At 30.5% G+C, this 17,662-nt stretch overlaps 2 protein-coding genes across 3 annotated transcripts in view; both read left to right on the forward strand.

Annotated features, from left to right (window-relative positions):
• The window catches only part of LOC134725505 (uncharacterized), a 52,205-nt gene extending 36,618 nt beyond the window's left edge, over positions 1 to 15,587 (forward strand). For both annotated transcript variants that reach the window (XM_063589377.1, XM_063589378.1), the window contains exons 7-11: positions 1,232 to 1,339; positions 3,265 to 3,296; positions 3,930 to 4,053; positions 8,695 to 8,769; positions 10,418 to 15,587. In XM_063589377.1, coding sequence (XP_063445447.1) covers positions 1,232 to 1,339; positions 3,265 to 3,296; positions 3,930 to 4,053; positions 8,695 to 8,769; positions 10,418 to 10,548 — 470 coding nt within the window. In that variant the 3' untranslated portion in view covers positions 10,549 to 15,587. The remainder of the gene's footprint in view (positions 1 to 1,231; positions 1,340 to 3,264; positions 3,297 to 3,929; positions 4,054 to 8,694; positions 8,770 to 10,417) is intronic.
• Positions 1 to 17,662, forward strand: part of LOC134725504 (uncharacterized) — a 67,592-nt gene that overhangs the window by 15,214 nt on the left and 34,716 nt on the right. The window lies entirely within an intron of this gene.

A 17,662-nucleotide genomic window follows, 5' to 3' on the forward strand; every position in this document is an offset into this window, starting at 1 on the left:
TGGTATCGCCTTATTTTAGGCGTGTGTATTTATTTTGTACTGCATATCAAATTCAAAATTATTAATACAGTTATAAACACTAAATACGAAGGAGCATACATGATTTGTATTTAATATTAAATATGTATACATTTTAATCAAGAATGGTTTATTTTTTAAACTGTAAAATATTAATTTAAAACGCGCAAAGTTAATGAAATGTGTGGCACAATTTAAATAATAAATTTCTAAATGCGCTTCAAATTTATTGAAAGCTTTGATTCCTTAACCAGATTTTTTAGAAAAAAGGAATCAAGGTACGATTGCCAATGAGACAGCTATCTACCAAAGTGCAAATGCATTGAATATAAGCAATTTAATATAACCGTACGTCCTCAAACAATGAAAACTCCATATCGTGTAGTCGGTTCTAAAATTCCCCGAAATGAAAAATGTGAAATAATTTAGGAGAGAAAACTATCTTTATAATTCATCACAAAATTAACAAAAACACAAATGAAAGACATGAACCAACAACAATCAAGGACAACCAACGGTAACCACTGAAGTAAGGCCTCCTTACTTTGGAGCGGGATTAAACATGCTTTTGAGCGATAAACACTCCCTCTAATCGTAGCATAAGATCACAACATCAAAACAAACTATAAAAATCAGACGAAAAGGACTGAACTCATCAGATCGATTCAGAAAACAGCAAACATAAACAAAGAACGGACATGGCAGGGTATTTACCAAAGCCTCATTTCTTTACAAAAAGGGTACCAAGTCTGAGAGGACTCGTAGTTACTAGCAGCTAGTTCGGAGGCAATAACAACTAACAAAAATCCCTTTAACTATGACTTAAGAATATTAATAAGTAAACATCCAACATCAAATGAATTAAGTGTAAAGACGTCATGGATATTCAGAAAAAAAAAGATGACCATGTGCAATGCCAAAATAAAGGAGCGAAAGATTTTAGAATCGTTAACCTACATATGTGTACAACAAATCTATTAGTTTGATGTTAATTGGTTTTGATATCTAAATCAATATTTATAGCATTTAGTACATTATACTAGCATTTAGTTTATTTTATAAGCATTTATTACATTTTATAACGCGCAATTTTAACATTTTGGAACTTATATAAATTTAGGTATACACTTAAAAATTAAGACGAAATATCATTTGATCAATAAATAAAAAATGCTAATGTGTCATGCTCACAACTATTTCATTTCAATTACAGGCACTACATGCAGAGATGAAATGCACTGCCCGTGCCAAAATAATGGAAAGTGTGAGAGATGTCCTTCACGAGGGCATCCAAACGAAAACAAGTGTTTATGCCCGTATGGTATGTAAACAGATAATTACTTGCATTATATAATTGTTCACCAAGGAGATTTGTTCCCCCTATTTTCATGTTTTGCTAATACACAAATACGAATATGTGATATGACCTATTATGAGAGATTTCTCCACCAGAGACCAAAATGACATAGTAGTTTATAACTTTAGGTCACCGTAAGGTCTTCAACAATGAGTTAAAAAAGAGGAACAAAACAAAAGAATAAACAAAACGAACCACAACAAACAAAAACTAGGGGTGATCTTAGGTGCTCCAGAAGAGTAAGTAGATCCTGCTTCACATGTGGTAACCGTCGTGTTGCTTATTTGATAAAAAAAATCCGGTAAATAGTCTAATTCGGTAGGTCACATTAATGAAAGGGAAGGTATTATAGTAACAACGTCAGGAACATATCCGATGTTATTTGTGAAACGGTTATGTCATAACGGTCAACCAACTCGTGATGGCGTCCGTATTATTTACGAAGAGATCATTTCAACTTCACAATTTGGAACTCTTGATTTAAAGGGGCACTAGCTGTCAAATTCATGGTCACCAATTTGGCTCAAATTCTCATATTTGATTTATAACAATGTAAAATATTTATCCACACTATCAAAAGTCTAAAATAAACAGTTTACAGAGCATGGGGTAGATAAAATATAGGTTCGTTTCGTGTGTATTTTAGTCCAGACGCCATATAATTAACTATCGATTTGACCTCCGATGACAATATAAGCGATGTAAACATAAATAAAGATATGAATAGATGAAATCAACACGTGCAATTGGATTTTTATAGGTCTGTTTGATTTTATTATATAGATTAAAAATAGATGTTTCTCATTGCTTTTAACCGTAAAAGAAAGATTGTATGTGCATCGAATTAGTAATCAATAATTTACCGTAAAGTACACGTACAATGCATGCGTTGTTAATCTCTAGCTAGGGGTTAAATTGAAGTTCACATGAATACAGATTTAAAGAGGTCGACTCATTCACTTGCAAATGAAAACCTAATTATCAATGTTTCTTAGCGTAATTTGAAAAAAATAAATCTTATTGGCTGCAAAAAGCGAATTGTTATTTCACTATTTCCCTTTCATTATTGATTGAACAAAAACAAAACAAAATTTAAATTTTCTATATATCTCGTAGCTAGTGCCCTTTAATAACTTCCGTGTGAGCAAGAACCCTCTATCAAGAAAATCATGATAGGAAATGCAAGCATAGGAATATCGTATCAATTGGAAGTTATATACATCGTATGCAGGTGCAGCTATAATGTTGCTACTTAGTAATGGAAAGTTCAAAATTGGAAAGCTGAAATCATCTCTTTTGTCGTAAAGTTCTGTTTTCAATCGATCCTTATTGTCAATATCTAGATGTTAGTCTAGATATGATGCCGACTTAACTGTATCTGTTGTATCGTGTATATCTAGTTCAATGGGATAGATGCGTATAACATAGTCACCAAATTTTGAATTATTTAGTGAAAGAACATCATATATATAGCGGAAAGTAGTGTTAAAGGATATTGCTAACTATACCGCATAGTCAGCTATGAAAGGCCCTGAAATGACAAATTATTGTAGAAAAATTCAAACGCGAAAACAAATGTCTTGATTTACATACTAAACAATGAACGAAAAACAAATATGATATACAGCAACAAACTACAACCACTAAATAACAGACACTCACATACAGAAATGTTTTACTTTAATACTTTAATTTGCAAAATAAAAAAAAGTTTATTTTGCTTTTTTTTATTAAAATTCAGCAAGATTCATTATTTAGGTCAGTATTGGGGTTTTTCCCTTAGTTTTAAATGTGCGTTTGGTGGTTTTTTTTATTGAAGACCAAATCATTTGAGTGGCTTAAGACAGCGGATGTGTTTTCTTTTTCCTCATCTTTTAATAACTTTTCAGGTACGCAGGGGAAATATTGCACGAAAATTGATGTAAGTAACATAAATATAGGCAACAGTGAGTCAGGTGTTTTCATTTTTTTTTCTTTTTCTGGCAAAATTGAGACAGAAATGTAATAAGAAAAAGGTTCTCGAGCTTCTCAAATTTCTACTAAAAACAACATGAAATTGCTTGTGAATGGTAATCTTAATCTCAAACACTCAAAAGTTTGATAACAAAAGTAATACTCATATTTTATAAATATAATAACTCTGGATAGGTTATAATAATTATGGTCCATTAAATTATTTAAAGAAGAGCATAAAAACGTACAAAATATTTTCAAAACATAATGAATGCAAGGACCATGTAAATGACATTGAACAGTTAGAAAACACAATTTCCTATCTATTCTTTGATTTTTACAATTACTGTGCTCCAACAAATTTTCGGGCTATTGAATATCTCGACTATCGCAAATAGGAAAATGATGCAAATATTAATCGTTGCGAATATGTAAACTGATGATCTATTGAAATTTAACTACAGATAGAGTTACATATCGTAAAGTTAAATTGCCGCGAAGCAGGCTATAAAAGATTAAACGCAAAAATAAGTTGATAGACAAAATGTTTACATTCTCTTGGTTTTTTTTTATAGATTGTCTTTTTTTAATTAATTTTCAGAAAAGAAAGTGTAATCCGGCATCTAAATCAGACATGTTTGTAACCTACGCTAGGTGTAATAACAGTAACAACAACACTTGTTTGATTGACTATGGCAAGACTATCTTCAAATGTGATTTGTCTGGTAAGTCGACAAACTTTATTTTTCAAGTTTGATGCAGATGTGTTGACAATATTTTATCTATCAAGATTGAAGATAATCCTAACGTACAAAGAAGATATAGTTGTCGAGCTCAATTCTTACTTATTCAAACTTTTAAAAAGACCGGTATACTTTATATAAGAATAGTGGAGAAGGATCTGCTAACCCTTCTGGAGCAGCTGAGATCACCCCTGTTGTTGGTTGGGAACTTGTTGCTTAGTATATAGTTTTCTATGTTGTGTGTTGTGTACAATAATTTTTGTGTTTGTCTTTTTCGATCAACAAGTTTTAATGTCATCTTTCACGCCTTTTCATAGATTTTTTAACAATTGACCTTTAAAACAGATGCATTTGACAATAATATTGAATACGGCATAAAATGGAGAAAGTGTTGTGTTCTTATTTTTTTTTAAAGATACAACATTTCATTTTGAACGTTCCCACTTTTCCCTCTATTTTTTTTTCACTTTGTGATATTTGTTGACCTAATCTCATGTAGTTTACATTTCATTATTGTTTCGATATACACGATTTTGAAGACAATAAGTTATGTCTCGAAGTTCGATGGAGGCTATACAATTGTTTATACAGAGATAAAGATTTTGTCAAAATTTATGTAAATTTTATTTTGCCATTGAAGTATGAATCTACTTGTTACAACTACATACTACATAAACATTGCTAATTTGTCTCCTTCAATTTATAGTAATATATGGTATATCAACGATTTATTTTAAAAGTAAGGCAAAACATGTAAAGGGGATATTCAAACTCCTTTTTCAACTGATTTTAATACATTGATCTTGTACTGTTTCACCACTGTCACAGGTTAAGGATGGTTTAGGGATGCTTACTTAACTAGTTTAACCCCGTTAGTTTCTCGATGTGTCCGTCCCAAGTCAGAATCTTGTTTCTGTATATCATATGTGTGTCTTGTTCATTATTTTGTTTATAAATTAGGCCGTTAGTTTTCTCGTTTAATTATTTTACTTATATAATTTCGGGGACTATCTGAGTATGTTGTTTGGGTTTTCTCATTGTTGAAGTCCGTACGGTGATAAATAGTTTTTTTTATGTCTGTTTCATTTGATCTCTGGTGGAGATTTGTCTCATTGCCAATCAATTTGAAACCTGCAAATAGCCAAATCCATCTAATATTATTATGTTTTATAGACTGATTCATTTCAGTAAGTTTGATAGTTTTAGCTTGCTTAAAGTATCTTAAGTTATTTTTGAATATAATAATTTACTTCAATTTATAATGTATGTTATAGATAATGCATATTTTAAGGTTTTTCTTGTCGTAGAACACACCGAGGGGTGTCAGGATTGATCAAATGAAAGACCGACTGGAGGGAGGTCTTTCTTTGAACAATCCTGACACCCCAAGGTGTGTTCTACGGCAAAAAAAAACGTAAAATATGCATTATCTGACTTATATACCGTCAACAAATATTAATTTTATAAAGATTTGTAAAATTTAGTATCCTTTTTTACCGACAACACTAAAGTGGGATATTCCTTTCTAATGCGTTCAGGTTTAATACGCCCTGCGGCTCTTTTAAAATGTGAAATAAAACTCACTAAATAATTTAGATATAAACCTTTTAAAAATTGTTATCCTCACACATTAAAAAATATTACTGTAACTGCATGAAGTAAAACACAAATGTATTGTTTCCATCCGATAACGGTGTATGACAAATACAAGACACATTGTAAGTTATTTATTGTATCACTTAGCTTATGGGAAAAGGGGAAGGGATATGTTTTTTTATTTTCGTTTTGTTATGTTATTTCTATCGCGGAAAAGTTGTTATTTATTTAACCATTTTACTTGAAGGGAATGAAAAATTCAGAAAGATTGTCTTTCGAATAGCAATACATTTTATTAAAAGATAATCAGGATAAAATTATATACCCTCCGTACCCGACCCTTTCGTGAGTTATTTTATTAGTTGATCATTTGATAGAGTAAAAGATATACATACATTTTAAAAAGTTACAAACTGACACGAAGACGAATATAAATACATGTAGGTCACAGTATGATTTCCTATTCAGTGTATATCGTTCTGAACATGCATGAAATATTTGCCACTGGACGTTAAGCAATCAACCTATTCAGTTTGACTAAATAAGATTTTCAAAATCTTACACACGAATATGTTAAATCTGGATTTATTTTATGAAAGTCTATATTAAAATTCATCTGACCTATATGATAATGTTTCTCTCTTATAACGATAAATCAACAAAACTTCACGTTATTTGTTTCTAAAACTAAATTGCGGGTCTACAATGACGGTTTCTTTTACATCTATCATCGGTTGAACTTTAGAAAATAAATTTCCAAATCGGCAACAAAAAAATATTAGACGAATAAAATGTTGAAGTAAATCATAGAGTGCATGTTTATCAAGGAAAATAATGACCTTACACACAGGTCATTATTTTATGCCTTGGAGCATATACCATTGAAATATGGTATCGTCCGGGTTGATTCTGAAAAAGAATGACCTGACGTTCTGAAAGAAAATAACTCCAAATAGGTATATAATTTGTATGAACCTGCGATCCTTTTCTTATGATTTAATTATTTATTCATTTGTCCCGGTTCTTTTTGTGATCAAGGGGAATGCATAGATATAAAAGACCAAGTTAAACACCTCTTTATGTATGTTACATTGTAATTTGTCTATCCAAGATCATGAATATTGTTATTGAATGTTTTATATCACATTTTTTTTTAGAATTACCACCCTCAGACAAAGGTGAATCTATTCTGATTTTGATGTTACTTTTTTCGTTAGACTTGTTTTAATACTGCTAGGTGTTTAGCAATACGACTTGTTTCGGCGTCAATGATATGCATTTTTGATATTCGTCGTTAATTAGCGCTCAAATGCAGCTACTCAAACTATCGATCTCTGAAGTAACCATTACCTTGAACTTTGATAGCTGCATGATAACAATAAATACTTTGACTGTTTGAGGAAAAAACTGACAATTACAACTGATCTTACAAAAAAGAATTTGACATTGTCTGTCCATGTCTTTTTGGTTCTGCTGTTCAAACAGTTATTTTGAAATGTATAATCAGTCCAACACTGAATTCTATTGGATTCTAGTTGAAATAGATTTCTTCGTGCACCATAAATGCTTCTGAATTTCTTAACAACTCAGTTTTACTACACTTTTCAGAGTTAAAACCAGTGTTTAACATAGATATAAATAGTAAAATTAAATTAAATTACATGTTTATGACGAAAATTGTTTCTTTAAAATCAAGGCTAGTCATGCGATATGTTGTTTAACACAAAATGAGATACTAAGTGTGTGCACAGAGACTTATTTAAAAAGATGTATTCATTTTCATTTAATATATTTTTGAACTTTAACAATTAATAGAATATTGTATACAGAGTTTGATGGTTTTATGTAAATAACTTCGTTACATTAGAAGACGTTGTGTTTAAAGCCATATGAAACTTCAAAGATGAAAAATGTTGCATATGTGGGTTTTTTTTTTACAACTAAATGGCTAATTTTCATTATAAAACAAATTTACATATATTTTTGTCCAAATTAATAAGACGTTTGCTTTTTCTGATAGTATGCTTCCAGTCAACAATACACTCAAATGTTTTCCGTATGCAATTACCTCAGCGCGACCTTTCTCTTTAAACTCCAGTGATCGGGAGGGATATCAAATCAATAGAACTGCAACAAACATTAACATTGCTTCGTCATCTACATTATCTATATATTATTTTATATTGTACACGTTCTTACCGGACTATCCATGCTTTTTTTTTACTGTTTACAAAGGTGACAATCGGTAAACGCCGGCTTTAACACTCCACCATTACTTATTTGCCATATTTATTTTCACTACAACACTGACCTAGTGAAATATATTTTTGACGATTATACGTAATGAATGCGTAAAACATATATAGACTTGAAAAGAAGACTGAGTTAAGAATATATATATACATTGGTGCTAGAATTGAATTAACTCTATTTTCAACAGTCACTTTTTTCATATGACTTTAATATTTTTGTTCATCTTTTCAATCTAGTTAACTCTCGGTAACCTTAATAATGTTGGTATTTTGTTTGAAATAAAGAAACTTTAGTGAAACTTAAGTTTTTTTTCAGTAAGTAAGTGCGAGGATTCTTTGAAACGGAATACTATTGAATTGGTAGTACTTGTGATGTTGTAGTACTGTATTATAATTTTATTATATATCTACATAGTTTTCCTGAACAGATGTTGGTATTTTTTTATTGTTAGTCCATTGGTCCATTTTAAACGCGGTACACATGTGATTTAACAAATACGATAGCTAAATCTCATCTAGAATGTTTTTTTCCTGTCAGAATCATAACTTTCCGATGATGTGTTCACCTTCGCAGTAAATTTGATAAGATTTGACTGCGGTGAACCAAACACTTCATATGAGTGTAGACATGTTAATTAACATAAGCTGTAATAAGACATGATACAATTTGTTTTCAATGCAATGAAACAAAGATCCGAAAGAGAGATTTTGTTAAATATATGTTTCCCTTCATATAAATGATAACAGTTCAATATATGAATGTTTCATTTTGTAGAATTGCCAGAACATCAACGAAACTGTTCAGATATTGATGTTGAACAAGGACGGAACGCCTTCCAGGTAGCCATAGGTATGAAATATCGTTTCAACATATAATTATAGTTTGTTCAAATGTTGTGCTGTACACTCCTGTCCCAGGTTGACGGATAATTAAGCACTCAAACAATAGATGTCATATGTGTGTATGCCAAATACGGTCCTTTATGGAGCAATGCAAAGGATATAATCCTAATTCCATCATATCAACATATATTCAAAAAATGAAGTACCAGAATAAAAGGTATAACACCCGCTATGATAAAAAATAATAAGAGGATTGTGAATGTTCAGTTCTATGCGGTAAAGATGTTTGTGGCAATAAAACCTTAGAAGCAAACATATTAGTGATTCGAGTACCTAACTAAGGGATACAGCAGGGTGTTATATTTTTACAAACTTTGTGTCGCTAAACCATCAAAGCATTCGAGTTATATATATTAAGACAGAGGGGCCATTTTGTGGCTTTCGTAGTGGTAGGGATTACCAGAATTTGTGTTTGAAAATCGGATAGATATAAATCACCTCTCGTCTATACCAACAAGTTTTATTAATCAGACCTATTGCTGTCTCATTTTTATTTTCACAGTTTGCCTCCTAGGGAGCTCTTATAGCTTGTCTAACGAAAGTACATGCATTTCTTTTTAAAATTCCAACGTAAATAACTTCACTATTCAAGAAGGTAACATTTCAGACAATGACAAATCTATCTTTCTCTCCTTTGGCCTATTCATAAAAAGTACGATGACAACTTTCCGTCTTTAAAATGGACATCTAAACTTCACACAGCGTTGTTAAAACAGATTTAATGTCATAAATCTACCTGGATATAGATTCAAATTTATACAGCCCGTACAGCTAAAACAACTTTCCTCAGACAAGCGTTTAAAAGGTGAAGTTCATCTGTAAATCTTTTCCTCAATTATGACACAACTTGACGACATAGAATATATAACAAAGTAGAAGGTTTCCACTTTCAATTTGCCAACTTTTGAATAGTAAATATTTTGAGTCGTTAATAAAAAAAGTTCATTGTGATTCTGCAGTTTATATGTTATTGTTGTTCTGTTCTATGCATTTCTCTGTGCTGAGTGTTTCTTGTGTTTGTTTGTATGTGCATGTATCCCTTTCACGGGATGTTGTCATTTTAACGATATTTAAAGAGTTACTATTGTTACTTTGGTTTTTTTTCTCTTTTAGTTGATGTGTTTCTCTCGGTCTAGTTTTTAACCTTCATTTGTGTTCACTCAATCGATTTATTACTTATGAACACAGGTTTACTATTGTTGCTATATAAGCGGAAGGTGTAAGTTTGCGTTGACTTCAGTGTTCCTGTTGTTTCTTTGTTTTCATCATTAATATATTTTATGTTTTCCCTTTGGTTTTAGTTTGTAACACGAGTTTGTTTTTCTCTATCGATTTGTGATTTTTTAATATCGGTATACAACTGTTGCCTTTATTTATCATTGAAAAGTCGGTAACTAAACAAAGGAGTTGTATGCATTAAAATTAAAAAATACATATACTACTGCTGTGCATGGTTCTGGAATACTTACGGGTAAAAGGGATACTTTTTTTGTATTATCGTAGGTTAATGCTACATCTTTTTGTTCTAACAGAAAAAAAAACCAACATTTCTTTGTATTATTGTAGGTACTTGCAATATCTTTTTTTACTTACAGAAAATCAAGAAAAACAGAAGAATTCCGTGGTGTTTCCCACAAAAGCAATATTAATTGTTTGTATTATCCTTACTGTCGGTGTCCTCGTTATTGTACTGGTATACATTTGGCGTAGAAGAAATTCAAGTTAACAACCAGAAAGTGTATGACGGTGACGAATTTGTATTTTATATGTAATTTGCTATTAAAATACAGTCTACGCTTGACGATTGAGAAGCTAAAAATAACTCATTCCATGGCCATTAGATGGAAGATCAAACTACCAATTGTTTTGAGGATGGCACAATAATCTCATATCATTATTAACAAAATTAGTTCAAACCATACTAAGAGTTTGATTTGGAAATGCCAGAGCAACAAGGAAAATTAGCTATAATGTTATAAGTGACGTTTGATTTGCCTTTTGGTGATCATAATGTAATTACATTTAAAGCTTTACATGGAATGTTCACGAAATTCATCTGGATAAAAGAGCTAATCAAGAGGTACAATTTGTAAAATTGTCAATGGGATGGCAATTATGAAATAGTATCAAAGAAATTTTCCTGAAATTTAAAATTCAAAATTGCCGTTTCCACGTGTACGAGAGGATATACACGAGATTTTTCCAGTCAGGTAGTAAGAAATATTAACATTGTAATTGTTATGAGAAAAATTGTATGACATATACTATTTGTGTCTCATTCACAGATGGGGTGAGACAAACTGTTAATATCATCCGTCCTTATTGTGTCTGTTACAGAAGTGTTATAACAACAATGTGTTCATTGCTCACATTGGAAAATAATATGTCTTCTATATGAAATGCATACACTATGTTTTCATGAACCGATTTTATTTTTTGGGGGCATTACATATAACGGGACCTGATCTTATTTCTCTTAAACAAGATGCAACACGTGTCGCGGTTTTCGTTTGAATGAAATAGCATTAAGTCGTTAACAGGGTTTTATTAATTGTCAGGGTTCCCTAAAGCATAATAAGTTTTTTTTCTTAATTTGTACATATCGATAGCTTGTCAACAATAAGTCCTGAATAACGTTTATCTGTTAACAAATACAAATCTGCAAAATGGCTTCATATGACATATACGTGTCCCAATTTAAGGCAGATTGGAATAATTCACTTTAACAAGTTGAAAACGTGAATGCATATTTCTACAGACATAACTTAATATTAATGGTTGCTTGTTTTTGACTGTATCGAAAATTCAAATTCGGCTAAATTAAGAGAAAAACGTAAATTAATTCAATTCCTAATATTGTAATAGATAAAGAATAATGAAATAAATATCTTAATCAACTTATAAAGATAGTAGTTAATCTTATAAAATGATATATAAAATGTTAAATAATAAATATATCGAACTCCAAGGAAAATTCAAATCGGAAAGTCCGTTAACAAAGGCAAAATAAAAAGCTAAAACAAATCACACGAATGTAACCACATGAATTGTGTTTCATGCAATTGTTTTTTACCTATTACTGCTTGAAAAATGTGATAGAAAGCACTTTAAATAATTTTGTTTCTTAAGTTGTGTATAGTTTTTCTTATGTTTTAGTTGATGTTAGTTATTTTTATTGTTAAACAGTGTCTTTATTAGACAATAGATACAAAAAAATAAAACACATGTCTTACCATCAACATGATTAAAAACACACTACTTCAATGAAACGTGTAAACTGTGAGTAGGACTTAAGAAATAGGAAATGATAATCACTGTCTTTTTAATTGTCCTCTTTGTTGGCTCAGCGAATCTACAAAGGGTCAATAACGAAACGTTGTTCGCCTTGTAAGTTAATATGTCACTATAGTATAACTAAAAACTCAGTTAATAATGTTATTTTAAATAAAATGATACACAAATATATTTCTGCAGCTTGCAAGAAAATATCTCGTGACATAAACATAAATTTGCATTCGTCTGCTTAAAAATCGATTTGACCGAACTTATACTTCACTGAAGATTCATTTCTGATGAAGCAAAATATAAACTTTTTCTGTTTGCTTATGGCAGTCATTTTTTAATAATTCTGTTTTCCTTCATTGTTTTGTTCAGATGTATAAATTATTTTATTGAAAACGTTCCACAAATTTACCTCGTCTTTCATGCTACATGGTTTTTTTTAAATCAGACGCGTATTGTGTTTATATCAACACCAACAACAAATATCTGAAAGAGGGTTTTATTTGCCTTCACAAAGACTGTCTGTCCGTTAACCTTATCAAAGGTAGATTCCAAAATTTTATGGCAATGTGTTGCATTCTGATTTCGATCTTTTACCTGTACGTAATCTATTTTTTTTCAGAAAATATTTTTATTTGAGTGTTTATCGTTAAATTTACACCAGCCAGCAATGCCACATTAAAACATAATTGCTGCTTTTCATTCGTTTAACTACGGGTAATTCATTGATATTCCAATTATTGCAAGTGGACTTTTTACCTTTACAATTTCATATATTGCAGTGAAACAAAGATCGGGTTGATTTCCACCTCGATCGTAAAATTTTTCTCTCTATTTGGGGTATGGATTTTTAAAAACAATGATTATATCATAGCTCTTGATGAAAGTTTATTATAAATTGAGCGTATATCTTCCAGTTGATACGTATATGCTGCTGGCATGCTGTTACATAGAAAAAGAAAGTTCTGAAATCATTACTTTTGTCCTAAAATTTTGATGTCAATCGACATTAATTATCAATATCTAGATGTAAGTTCATATATGAAAATGCTATACCCTTTATTTCAAACAAGTTGGGGAGGGAGCCTTGGTGGCCAAGTGATCTTAATAATGTTACTATTGTAATCACTAGTCAGTCAACACTGAGGTTGTGAGTTCGAACCCCGCTCGTACAGGTGCACTTGACTCCAATCTTAATTGACCAGGATTGTCAGTTTTTTTTGGTCAAAGGTCTGTGATTTTCTCCGGACACTCCTGTTTCCCCCACCAATTGAAACTGGCCGCTAGAAAATAGCGATCAATCAGTGAAGCAATCAAACACGTTGGGATAGATGCGTAGTCACCAAACTTTGAAAATTTTGTAAGAAGACAACATCTTTATAGCGAAAGTTATTGTTATGGAAAGTGGTACTTTCGTTTCATTCATACTTAGACGCTTTTATATGAAGCCCCCCTTTATTTAAAAAGGAATAGGAAATATTAAAAACATATACCAAAGTATCGTTACAAAACAGTTGTTTGTTAAACTTAAAGACAATATTAATCCGGTTTTCATTGGATTTATTTCAAATAACAAGGTAGCCCTTATCAATTTTCAAACCCAAGACCTCGACTTCTAATCGACGCAAATATTTGCTTCTAGTAAATAGTGTATTTACAGGACAATTACGTAACAATAGTTAGTCTATTCGTTTATGACTTTTAATTGACTGCAACATTATTAACATTGATAAAAATTATTGTCCGAATAGTTTTATTGCTTTACTCACAAAAATCGTTTTTTTCTTTCTTTACATTTAATGTTCAACAATAGAACTTCCTGTTATGTAATTCACGATTAAACACGTTTTGTATTGAATTAAGCCAGCTGATATGGGCCTCTTTATTTCTAAATAATTTAATTTTGGATGTAACGCGTCTTCTAATTGACTGCCGTCGTTTTGTTTATCATATCATAGACACAAACGTTTTTTTTCATGATTTACGCTGGTTTAAAATGGAATTTAGAATTAAATTATAAGTATAGCTGCTATATTTTGTCAGTCTATTCGAAATAACATTAAAAAAATGTTGTGCACACTGTTAGAAAACCCACTACGCACGTTATTAAGTGGGCACCACTTTTTTATGGTATTTCTTTATAGACAGAAAAAATATTACAGTCAATCCTTATTTAAAAAAATGCTTATTCCTAAGCCGCCATGCCATATTGTGTGTTTAAATAATTAAATGACATAAACAACATAAATGTGTTTACGTTATTAACCATAGAAACAAGTGAACACAATCCTAACATTCATATTAGTCGTTTTATCTCCTATTATAAAGCGTGTCCATTTATATTATCATCTATAGCTTTACTTTCTTGTGCACTATACATTTCAATCGAATAAGTATTTTAGTCTTAATTTATGTGTGCTGTTTTGTTGGATTTCTTGAAATAAAACATACGTCTTGAAACTGGACCTGTAGAAGAAGCTCCTTTTTTAAAACAATAGACCTTAGTTTTCAACACTACCACCCTCCCCAAAAACAAAAACAACGTATAACGTAACCATGACTAGATTTGATGTTTATTCCATTCCATAAATTGTTTTCCAAGTTATTGAGATTGATATATATTATCAACTATATGTTTCGTAAACAAATTATATATAATTCATTTTTTATCTCACTTATCTAAATCATTTAAAGAATAATTACCAGGGGAAAACATCTGAATGCAGGTGCGGTTAGAAGAAAATTGGACAATATCTTAAAGGTAAATACTGTGCATTTATGGTAAATAGCGAAAAAGGATAAAATGCATGCAAGGAATGTTGATGTCATAAAGTATGATAAAAGGTTGTATATGTATTATTTTTGCACTAACAATCTATGGTTTATTCAGCATTTTGCTCAAACTCTCAATGTGAACAGAACTGGGACCAATGCAGTTTTTGGATGTTGAATGTTTGTATAAAAGCTTTTAATATTTTCCTTGCATTGTGTTATTTTGTTACTTTGATAAAAAAAAAATGTCACTGTTCATTTTGTTTAAGTAAATGTTGTTATCAAATGTATTACCACTTAACAACCTCCTTATCAATGCAAGTATATATGTTTATTTAAGTGTGAAGGATTTTTGATTAAAATGTTGGTTAACTTAAAATCGAACATAGTTTGTAGCTTGTGAACAATCTTTGATTATGTGATTATGATTGTAAACTATATACTAATCATAAAGGAATACACGTTTGCTTGTATATATGATCTCCATTTATGTAACTTTTAATTATATAAAACGGTTTGACAATTATCTTTTTAGAATGTGCAATATCTGATTGTGTAAAATACGCTATGTGATTTACAATTGTTAATAGGGCTCAAGTTTAATTGTAAATATTAAAATAGATATTGTTTATTGAAATCGTTGTAAATTCATACGATATCTTTATTGTAATTATTTGATTTTTAATAGATGTAAGTAAAGAATAAAACATGTTGAAATCAAAGCTGTATTTGTTATTATTTATACAAATCAGTCCACAAGTATTGTGACTATTTATATGTTACAACCTATTCAGCCTATTTAAAACAAGCAAACTTCTCACGACTATTGTAAATAGATCATCAAATGATTTATCGATTAGCTTTGTACGTAACACTAACAGGGTATAAGATATAGGCTTAATTTCAGTTATCTTAATGTGCTTTCTTTACAATCTAATCTACTTAATGAAATAAATGCAGGTTTTTTAATTTATTTTTTTTTTAAAGTTGAACGAGCCAACGTTGTATGCAAAGTTTTACTAAAATTTGGGATATGGCTCATATACTGTTCTTCGAAAAATATATGCAAAAGGATCTATTTTCGTATTTATGTGTCATAGGTAAAAGCATTAGCTATACTCATCTGGTAAAGGGAAACCAATGAAAGGGGATTGTGAAAATATCAAAATGTTTCAGAAATCAAATTCTATTGTTTTGCGTGAATAACGCAAATTGGACTGTTCTGCTAGTTAAACAGTCAGAACACAGCTTTAGAAAAAATGTTAGTTTCATGTGCCGTCCATATCTATTGTGTACAACTAAAGTGACTAAAATATCGGGTAACAGTTACCTTTTATGTTTTAATTGTTGTAAATTAAAATTAGACAAACTCCTAAAACTAACAAATACTATAATGCTTTGTATGCATAATTAATTAAATACATATCTTCTTTCCTGTCTTATTACAAAAGCAATTCCATATATCAGTGTATAAACAGTACATTTTCACTGTATATGCTATTAATAAAGGCATACCGATGTTGAATAGTCATTAATTGAGCGAAAACAAATCTAGGTCACAAACCAAACATCAACAGCTCAACAATAAGAGGAAAACAACGGATTAACAGAAACAATATCCTTGTTTGAATGCAAATACCGTAGTATCAATCCCTATTTATCTGTTACTTTGTTTTTGCACTGAAGGAAAATTGTACGTCAAAGTTTACTTAGTATTCAAATACTAGAGTTTCGGAATTTACATATACGTATTTGTTTTAATATTTCTCAAAAATGTATTTGTAGACAAACGGTCCTGAATCCTGTCGGTAATTATAGTTTGGTTTTGTACACGGTAATTTTTTTTCATTTTTTTCTCAAACTGCTTATTTCGTCTTTATACAAACTTTAGTGGATTAAGACAAGTTGATTTTAGTCATGGAAACGGAGTTAATCATTAGTCCTTGTTGGCTTTTAGACCAAATTACTACCTGTTTTTTTAAGGGGGTGTTTTTGTTATTTTTGTTTTTGTTTTTGGTGTATGTGTATGCTATTTTCGTTGTTTAAGCTCTTTAACTTAATATTATAGGATTCATGCTGTGCTTTAAACCTTTGTCTTTGGTTATTTGGAAGGTTAAGCACTCGAAAACATGTATGTTATAGTCGTTGGTGTTCTCGTTTGACATGTTTATTAAGTGTCCTTTTGGGGATTTTTATATCTTTTAACATGATACTATTTTTGATTTTTTTAAAGCCGTATCGTGACCAAATGTTCTCTATGAAAAGTTGTCCAATTGTTTATCATGCCTTATTTCTGTTTTTTTTTTACATGAACTTGTAATTAAATAGTATTGGAACTTGTACGTCGTTAACTAGCTATGAAGTTTTAAGGGTTATCTATCTATCATTTCGCTTCATTTGGGCTAGTTATCACTTTGGGTATCAAACTGCATCTTTTTGGATATAACATTAACGGTACTAAGTTTACTTCAACAGGTGTACATTTCGATAAATATTGTGTTTACGGCTACGGTGATTCTCCAGGCCAAATTAACAGTCATGCTTAAAATAAACTAGGCTTAAAAAATACAAACCAGGACAAGAAGAATCAAATGAAATACTGTTATTTAAATGAATTGCAACCTGAGGTTTTCAAAGCCCTGTGCTATTTTTATTTTATTCATTTTTAAATTGTAAAGATTGCCCATTCAGTGTCTATTTACAACGTGTTTTATACCTTATGTACCTTGAATTTATCGATTATTACTATTTATACGGAAAAAAACAGACAAAAGTGTGTCATTGCC

This window comes from Mytilus trossulus, chromosome 7 (assembly GCF_036588685.1).
Source record: "Mytilus trossulus isolate FHL-02 chromosome 7, PNRI_Mtr1.1.1.hap1, whole genome shotgun sequence".
Taxonomy (NCBI): domain Eukaryota; kingdom Metazoa; phylum Mollusca; class Bivalvia; order Mytilida; family Mytilidae; genus Mytilus; species Mytilus trossulus.